Source organism: Colobus angolensis, unplaced genomic scaffold (genome assembly GCF_000951035.1).
Source record: "Colobus angolensis palliatus isolate OR3802 unplaced genomic scaffold, Cang.pa_1.0 Scaffold119, whole genome shotgun sequence".
NCBI classification, from domain to species: Eukaryota; Metazoa; Chordata; class Mammalia; order Primates; family Cercopithecidae; genus Colobus; species Colobus angolensis.
Window position 1 is genome coordinate 261,355 of NW_012113030.1, and position 9,732 is coordinate 271,086.

At 40.3% G+C, this 9,732-nt stretch overlaps 1 protein-coding gene across 1 annotated transcript in view; it reads right to left on the bottom strand.

Moving 5' to 3' along the window:
• The window catches only part of PPP2R3C (protein phosphatase 2, regulatory subunit B'', gamma), a 34,642-nt gene that overhangs the window by 15,259 nt on the left and 9,651 nt on the right, over positions 1-9,732 (bottom strand). Inside the window, exons 3-4 of the mRNA XM_011926552.1 lie at positions 1,395-1,499; positions 683-795 (exon numbers count right to left, since the gene is read on the bottom strand). Of these exons, the coding sequence (XP_011781942.1) occupies positions 683-795; positions 1,395-1,499 (218 nt within the window). The remainder of the gene's footprint in view (positions 1-682; positions 796-1,394; positions 1,500-9,732) is intronic.

Consider the following 9,732-nt stretch of genomic DNA (forward strand, 5'->3'; position numbering starts at 1 on the left):
GGATGGTCTTGATCTCCTGACCTCGTGATCCGCCCGTCTCGGCCTCCCAAAGTGCTGGGATTACAGGCTTGAGCCACCGCGCCCGGCCTAAAAGTTTTATTTTGCTGAGATGGGCATGTGAGTCACAGTGCCTAGCCTTGCATTCTTTTTTGTTTGCTTTTGTCTGTCTTAAGGCTGAAAGTGTCATAAACTATATATGTACATGTTTTTTTGAGATGGAGCTATTTAAAACTTCATACCAATGTGATTTTTTGACGGTAAATAATTTTATTAAATTGCATTAGTAACTTAAATTGACTCAAATGTCATACCATTTACTTCAATTAATATTTGAGGATTTGTTTATTTTTTTTAAAGGCAGGGTCTTGCTCTGTCACCCAGGCTGGAGCGCAGTGGCTTAATCACAGCTCATCCTCCCAGGCTCAAGCAATTCTCCCACCTCAGCCTCCTGAGTAGCTACAGGTATATACCCCCACACCCAGATAATATTTTTATTTTTAGTAGAGACAAGATCTCCCTAAGTTGCCCAGGCTGGTCTCAAACACTCCAGCTCAAGCAATCCTCCCACCTCAGTCTCCAAAACTGCTGGGATTACAGGTGTGAGCCAGTGTGCCTGGCCAATATTTGAGGCATTTAAAATGCTTAACATAACATATTCTTTTGTTAATTATATTATTCTTACTTGCACTTTGCTCCAGCCTTTTCACCAACCTTCAAAAAGTTTTCATAATTGATCATTGCTTCCTCTCCAATCATAGGTGGTGTCTGGTGTTTGTCCAGCAAAAACCATAAGTTCTTAAGAGAATTGTGGAAGTGAAGATGTTATAAGTTAAAAACAACAAGATTTTAAAATGTAGTTAAATGCGTGCTTTCCACTAAAATGATAGTTTGTTAGCAAAGTCAACATTAAGATGAATCTCATGTCCTATTATCTTTTTGATTACTAACAATGAAAATAACATGTATTGAGTGCTGACTAAGCTTTTGATATACACTTCCTCTTTAATCCACATAACTCTAAGATATAGTTAGCTATCCCTACTTTAGAGATGATAATCCAAGCACAGAGATGTTAAGTCCATTGCCTAAAGTCGTATAGCAGGGCTGGGATTTGAACCGCTCGCTGTAGTCTGACCCTACAGCAGTGGTTCTCAACCTTGGCTGCACAGTATAATCACCTAGAGCCTTAAACAACAACAACAAACAACACTATTTTTGGGGTATATGACCCATGTAAACTCAGCGGCTGCTTCTGGTGGGAACTGCTGCTTCAGAGCTTATGCAGTACCACTCTGTAGTATGGACTCCATTAGGCACCAAGAAATCTTGCATGATTTAAACAGTACAAATGAGAAATGGTTAACATCTAAAGCAACTTTTTGCTTCGTTCTTACCTGTAATTCTTCATTATCTAACAGTTCTCTGCTTTTTCTTTGTAGAAAGACAGCTCTTGATTCCTCTCTTAATTTCTGTAGTAACACTTCATCTTCAGCAGGCAGCTGAAAATACAACATAAATTTCTACATGTAAATTTTAGACTACTGGATCCTGTAAAATGTATGTGGTCTCATAAAATAACTATATGCCACAGCCTCAAATTATTTCTTGTATCTCACCTTAATTGTGCTTAACATTTGTTTAACAAAAACTGATGAGAGAATCAGTGATCAGCAAGGCTGGATCTCTGCCCTGAAAAAGCTATTCTAAAAGCTAGTCTAGTCCAAGTTTCATTTTATTTCCTTAAAGCACTGTGCTTCCATTGTCACCTTAGAATGATATAGAATTGGCTGGGTGCAGTGGCTTCCTTAGAATGATACAGAATTGGCTGGGGGCAGTGGCTCACAAACCTGTAATCCCAGCAGTTTGGGAGGCCGAGGCAGGTGGATCACGAGGTCAAGAGGTCGAGACCATCCTGGCCCCGCCTCTACTAAAAACACAAAAATTAGCTGGGCATGGTGGCATGTACCTGTAGTCCCAGCTACTCAGGAGGCTGAGGCAGGAGAATCGCTTAAACCCAGGAGGCAGAGGTTACAGTGAGCTGAATTGTGACACTGCACTCCAGCCTGGCGACAGAGTAAGATACCGTCTCAAATAAAAAAAAAAAAAGATATAGAATTAAATGAGGATTAACTGAAGATTGACAATTTCAAAACCACCTTTGCAAAATTATAACACTGAGAAAATGATGACAGTGAAAGAGATCTGACCTAACCAACTCCATCTTGTTTTTAACCTCCAATCTGCCCTTGGTCATTCTTGGGCATGGGCCAAGATATTAATAAATTTGGGAGAAATTTAGTTTATGATTTAAATGGTAATAGCTCATCCCCAAACTAAACTGCCTTTGTAAAACTAATGAAAGGCCACCAGGTCAGGAGGATGACAAAGACCAGAATTCTGCTAAGATGGAGGCCAGTTAAATGATTAGCAGTCATTATTCCAGAGGTCACAAAAATCTGCAACATCCTCAATTACTCCTGTAAATAACATCACTATTGTAGTACACAGGACCGGCCTTTTGAGATGTCTTCTCAGGCTTTTGCACTTCTGACTACCCAGTGGCCCCTCTTGGACCAGCCACTCCTCTGTGGCCCCAACCCAGAAGCAGACTCAGCATGCAAGGACCAGGACTGTTTTTCTATATCCCTGTGATTGCATCCCCAACCAATCAACAGCACCCATTCCCTAGCGCTCTGCCTACCAAACTATCCTTGAAAAACCCTAGCCTCCAACTTTTCAAGAAGGCTGATTTGAGGAATAACAAAACTCCTGTCTTCCATTTAGTTGGCTCCATGTGTATTAAATTCTTTCTCTCTTGCAATTCCCATCTTGATAAATTGGCTCTATCTGGGTAGCAGGCAAGAAGAACCTGTTGGGTGGTTCTCACCTATAATTCTTCTTGTCCAGCAAAAACCATTTATTCTTCTTGTCCAGTTTTAGGAAAGTATGCCTGTTGAGATTGGATCACCTTTGTTCCTGGAGATGGTCAAGGCAGTGCCTATTATGTTGGCCTCCCAGGCAAGAGGGTTTGTCAACTGGGGTGATTTCCATGAGCAGAGCTTTAGAATGACTCATTCCAACCTGACTTAGAACAATCTACTTCATTTCTTCTTTTTTAAATTAATAATAGAGGCAGGGTCTTGCTATGTCGCCCAGGTTGGTCTTGAGCTCCTGGGTTCAAGCAATCCTTCCACCTTGGCCTCCCAAAGTGCTAGGATTACAGGCATGAGCCACCACACCCAGTCAGAACAATTTACTTTAAAGAGTTCTTCTTCCTCTTCTACATCTTAGCCCCATTAAATGTACCTCAGTACACCTTAACGTCAAAACTCAGGGTTATGGTTTTTATCTTTCATTTCCAGGAACTAAGATGCCATCCCTCCCATCAGAAGGAACAGAGTTAAAGGAGTATAAACCAAAAATAAAATTCTAAGGCTCCCAACCATCTGAATGGTCTTCCTCCTCAGTCAGGGCCCTTAAAATTTAACCTGAGAGACTGTTTCAGGGCATGATGGGAAGTGAGGGTCAAACATGCCTCATTATACCTCTCTGGCATTAACATCAACACAGACTTTAAGTCTAATAAGAAACATTTTGCAACCTATTCTCTCTGAAGCCTGCTAGCTAAAAGCTCCACCTGCATGATAAAACCTTGGACGCCACAGCCTCTTAACTTAACCCAGACATTCCTTTCTGTTTGATCCCTGGTCTTTAGAGAAACTCAACCAAGTGTCAACCAGCAAATGTTTGAATTTACCTGTAGCCTGGAAGTCCCGCTTCAAATTGTCCCACCTTTCTGGACCAAACCAATGTATTTCTCAAATGTATTTGATTGATGTCTCATGCCTCCCTAAAACGTGTGAAACCAAACTGCACCCAAACCACTTTTGGCACATGTTCTCAGGATCTCTTGAAGGCTATGTCACAGGCCATGGTCACTCATATTTGGCTCAGAATAAATCTCTTCAAATATTTTACAGAGTTCGACTCTTCGTCAACAGAAGAAACACTAGGAGGTGGGGATGGGGCTGCAGTTGGGGCTGACTAAGATTGTGTTCTAGTGACTAGTTAACCAGCTAATCAGCGAAGGAAAGAACTGGTGACTCAAGATAATAGGTGTTTTCTCTGGAGCAGTGGGGACCACGGAGAGGAATAAGAAAGAAGGGAAAGAACTTTTTTACAAATCCATAGCTGCAGACAGGAAACCATCTAAGATCTAGAGGTGGCCCAAGAGAGAAGTGACACGAAGACAGGAAAAAAAGGAGATTCCCTCAGGAACCAGAAAAAGAAGGCAAAGGTTTGGTCCTGGAAGTACAAGAAAGTTCAGTCCTAGCCTCAGGAATGGGGTCACACCATTCCTATCCAAGAGCTGTTAGGAATGACACACAGTAGGAAAGGGGGCTTGGGTCAGCTCACTCCCACTACGGCACTCTTTCATGCATTTCCACTGATCACAAAACCCACGCCATCATCTCACTGACACCACAATGTCTGAACCATGCCTTTTACTCAAAAGAATTCCAGTAACTAGCCTTAGGAGATAACCAGAGTTGTGGAGTGGGTGTCCTATCTAGGGAAGGAACGCTGAACAACTGATTTACAGCCGTGTTGCCCCTAGCCAGACCAGGTGGCCCACTGCTCAAGATAACCATAGCAACCAGATAATGCAGACCTGCATACCCTACCTGATCTGCTTTGCCCAGCCCAGCCTGCATACCCCACCCTAATATCAATCCCTGATTAAAAAAAAAAAAGCCCTACCAGCTCTTTTCAGAGTCAGGTGCTCTCTCTCCCTTTTGCGTTGAGAACCCAAGAACTTGTGTTCAAGTAAGATATTATTTAAGAATCCAGGTTAAATGAGATAATACAAAGGGCTCTGTGTGGGAAAAAGCAAGATCAGACTGTTACTGTGTCTATGTAGAAAGAAGTAGACATAAGAGACTCCATTTTGTTCTGTACTAAGAAAAATTCTTCTGCCTTGAGATACTGTTAATCTGTAATCCTACCCCCAACCCTGTCCTTGCAGACATGTGCTGTGTCTACTCAAAGTTTAATGGATTTGGGGTTATGCAGGATGTGCTTTGTTAAGTGCCTAAAGGTAGTATACTTGTTAAAAGTCATCACCATTCTCTAATCTCGGGGACACAAACACTGCAGAAAGCCGCAGGGACCTATGCCTAGGAAAGCTATGTATTGTCTAAGGTTTCTACCCATGTGATAGTCTGAAATATGGCCTTGTGGAAAGGGAAAGACCTGAAGGGTCTGTGCTGAGGAGGATTAGTAAAAGAGGGAGGAAGGCCTCTTGGCAGTTGAGATAGAGAAAGGCATCTGTCTCCCGCCAGTCTCCCAGCAATGGAATGTCTCGGTGTAAAACCTGATTGTATGTTCTATTCACTGAGGTAGGAGAAAACAACCTTAGGGCTGGAGGTAACATGCTAGTGGCAATGCTACTCTTAATGCCCTGAAAGTGTTTATGGAGATGTTTGCATATGCACATCAAAGCACAGCACTTTTCCTTAAACTTATTCATGACACAGAGATCTTTACTCATATGTCTCCTTGCTGACCTTCTTCCTACTATGACCCCTATGGTCCTGCCACTTCCCCTCTCCGAGATAGTGAAGATAATGATCAAAAAATACTGAGGGAACTCAGAGACCGGCGCAGGCGTGGGTCCTCTGTATGCTGAGCGCCGGTTCCCTGGGCCCACTTTCCTTTCTCTATACTTTGTCTGTGTCTTTCTTTTCTTAAGTCTCTCGTTCCACCTGACGAGGGCAGGCCACCCCTTCACTCTGCAGTGCTTAGACACTCAATAAATGTCAATTCCCTTCTCTCTCCCCTAGGTTATCAAAAATATTCAGTTATCTAGCTGCCCCTGTTTAAGAAAAGTGTGAAATGCAAAAAGCAGTAAAGGTATGTATGATGTAATCCCATTTAAAAAAATACACTGATACCCACAAAAATATGTAGAAGGATTCATATAAAATGTTCTGTTTACATTGTTGGGTGATGTTGTTATGGGAAGAGATCAACTTGTTTAGCCATATTTTTTTCCTTTTCTACGATAAATATAGGCTAGCATTACTGGCATATGATTCTTAAAAGGTTGAGAAGTATATAGTATGTTGGAAGGTTTCCAACAAAAAATGTTCAGTGAAAAAAATTTGCACTTGAAGAAATAGTTCAGTATCCAGATAACTCACTTATATAAATACCTTAACCTATAAGAACACCACTTAAATAAATGTTTACTATATTTGCAAATAATGTTATAATTAATAGAGTTAGAAGGTAACAGGTTCAAGGGACATCCAGCTAAGATTCCAGTTAACTTGTATAGTGGTTACATTTTCCATAATACTAAATAGATATTTTTTGGTAGACCTCACTTTCAGGTATAAATAGCTTTCTTTTTTAAAAAAATAAATAAATAAAATTTTAAAAAAAGATGGGGTGGGCCTGGCACAGTGGCTCATGCCTGTAATCCTAGCACTTTGGGAGGACGAGGCAGGTAGATCACCTGAGATCAGGAGTTCCAGACCAGCCTGGCCAACGTGGCAAAATCCCGTCTCTACTAAAAATACAAAACTAGCTGGGTGTGGTGGCACGCACCTGTAATCCGAGCTACTTGGGAGGGCTGAGGCAGCAGAATCGCTTAAACCTGGGAGGCAGAGGTTGCAGTGAGCTGAGATCGGGCCATTGCACTCCAGCCTGGGCAACAGAGTGAGACTTCATCTAAAAAAAAAAAAAAAAAAAAAAGAAAGAAAAAACCAAACCCCAAAACAGAAACATCCTGTGTCTCAGCAAAAACTATATGGAATCAACACCACCGAGGTCTGTGGAAAGAAAAAGAAAAATCTGTTCCCTTTGCTCTGCTGGAAGCTGGAAGGTGCTAGGCCCCTGTGTAGTAGTGCATAGAATTCTAGTTGCTTTCCTCTCTTGAGCGCAGAGTATACTACGTCTCTATGTGAATATGGACAGTAAGCATTTATCAACCTCTCCTTGTCTACTGTCTCTTGTTTAAAAAAAGAAAATAAATTTTACAAAATGGGGTTATAGAAGGTCAGCAAAAGGTAGGTTTGAAACATTTGGATAGTTTAAAGTGAGCATTTTGACAAAGTCGCTTTTCCTTTGGCATGTTTAATTGTGATTTTTAAGGGACATCTTGCATGACATTTTTAAAATAAATTCTCTCTTTTTTTTTTTGAGACAGGGTCTCCCTCTGTTGCCCCGGCTGGAGTGCAGTGGCGCAATCTTGGCTCACTGCAACTTCCGCCTCCTAGGTTCAAACGATTCTCCCACCTCAGCCTCCTGAGTAGCTGGGATTCCAGGCGTATGCCACCACAGCCCAGCAAATATTTCTATTTTTAGTAGAGATGGGATTTCACCATATTGGTCAGGCTGGTCTCACACTCCTGACCTCAAGTGATCTGCCCACGTCGGCCTCCCAAAATGCTGGGAGTACAGGCATTGGGAGTACAGGTATAAGCCACTGCACCTGACCAATATATATATATTTTGTTTTGAGGCAGAGTTTTGCTCTTGTTGCCCAGGCTGGAGTACAATGGAGCTATTTCGGTTCACAGCAACCTCCACCTCCTGGGTTCAAGTGATTCTCCTGCCTCGGCCTCCCGAGTAGCTGGGATTACAGGCATGCGCCACCACAGGTGGCTAATTTTGTATTTTTAGTACAGACGGGGTTTCTCCATGTTGGTCAGGCTGGTCTCGAACTCCCAACCTCGGGTGATCCGCCCGCCTCGGCCTCCCAAAGTGCTGGGATTATAGGGGTGAACCACCACGCCCAGCATAAAGGGGTTAATGATGATTTTAACCCTGCCACTCCATGGGAGAATCAGTAGAATCTGTAGGATCTTATTTGGAATTGACATTCTCTATTGTAATTTTGTTTATTTTTAAATTTGTTTTTTGTTTCACTGAAAAGATGATGTTCAATTTTAAAAGTTGAAAGTGTACAAGTTGCTTTGTTACGGTAAAACTAAATATGTACACACAAACAGAAATAAAACAAAGTATTATATGAATAGCCTGTAATCCCAACACCCAGTGATAACTACAGTTTACATTTTGATGTCTATAAGAGTTAATATAATGTCTACAAGGTTAATACTTACAGATTCCCGAAGGTATCCCTGCCCAGCGACATCATATAAACTGAGTCCTATTCTTGTTTGATGAAGCCAAACTGACAATAAACAAGAAAATGAAACGTAATTCTTAAGATTTATCCTTTAGATATGAAAAAGGAGATAAAGAGCTAGATTTGAGACGAGCTAATCTAGTAACTCTAAAAACTATTTCTTCTTGCCACAAAATTGCTTGAAACAAAAAACTATAGAATGGCAGAGTTCAACAATTCTATCACGACTAAAGCTATAATAAAACTGACATCTTGAAGATACTGTTCTTTACCAATTAAACCTGGTGTTCCACCAAACAGGGACAGCTAGTATAATGTTATGCCTTCAATGAAGCTGCTTTTATTTCTGAGGTTAATTACAACAACCGATTATTAAAGATTGTATACAGTAGGCTTTCACAGATTATTATGGCACTTGTAGGAATCATAAGTCCAAGCTGTTTAATAGATGCTCCTTGAAACTGATATCACAGTTGTGGGTTTGAAACTATCCTTTCAGTCAACTCAACTTGTAATATATTGGTAAAATAAAATTATCAGTAAATTGAAATTATTTCAGATCACCATACATTAAAACCCTTGGTTTAGCTCTTAATATTTTTAGTCTACTATTATCTTTAAGATACATGAGGGTTTAAAAACTTTTTGTTTTTTTACGATAACCTAAGTTTATGTAACACATCTTTGTCAAAAGAAAAGAAGGTCTACTTCAAACTTAGAGTGATTTCACATGGAAGAAATATTTATAAAAGCACAGACCAAAAACCTACTTGCTTCCCATATAAGGAGTTCAAGCACAGTAAAAATGAATCACCTTTTCTCATGACATAATTAAAGAACTGCATGATGGAAATTCTTCCATATGAATCTGTATGAAGGAGTTTAGCAAAGACTTTTGCTGTGAAAAATTGCCTAAGAAAAGAAAATAAAGATTTAAATGATCATAAGAGAAAACGCCTTCTACATAAAATTAGAAAACGACATAAATTCATACAATTAAAAAATGAAAGAACAATAGAGACTGCTTAGAATTCAAAAACTTAAAATATTAAACCCTACTTTTTTTTTTTTTTAAAGAAACAGATTTGGCTGGGCACGGTGGCTCTTGCCTGTAACCCAGCACTTTGGGAGGCCGAGGTGGGAGGATCACAAGTCAAGAGATCGAGACCATTTTGGCCAACATGGTGAAACCCCGTCTCTAGTAAAAATACAAAAAGTATTTGTATTGGCTATTTATATTGTATTATACTGTATTTATAATTTTATTTATAGTATTTATAATATAATTATTAATAATAATACATTATTCTTACTTGCACTTGGGAGGCTGAGGCAGGAGAATCACTTGAACCCGGGAGGCAGAGGTTGTAGTGAGCCGAGATTGCACCACTCCACTGCAGCCTGGCAACAGAGCAAGACTCCATCTCCTGGCCTCAAGTGATCCACCTGTCTTGGCCTCCCAAAGCACTGGAATTACAAATGTGAGGCACCATGCCTAGCCTAAGTCATAAATGTTTGCATTCTTTTTTTTTTTTTAATTAAAAGTGTTTGTTTTTTTTTTTTTTTTTTTTTTT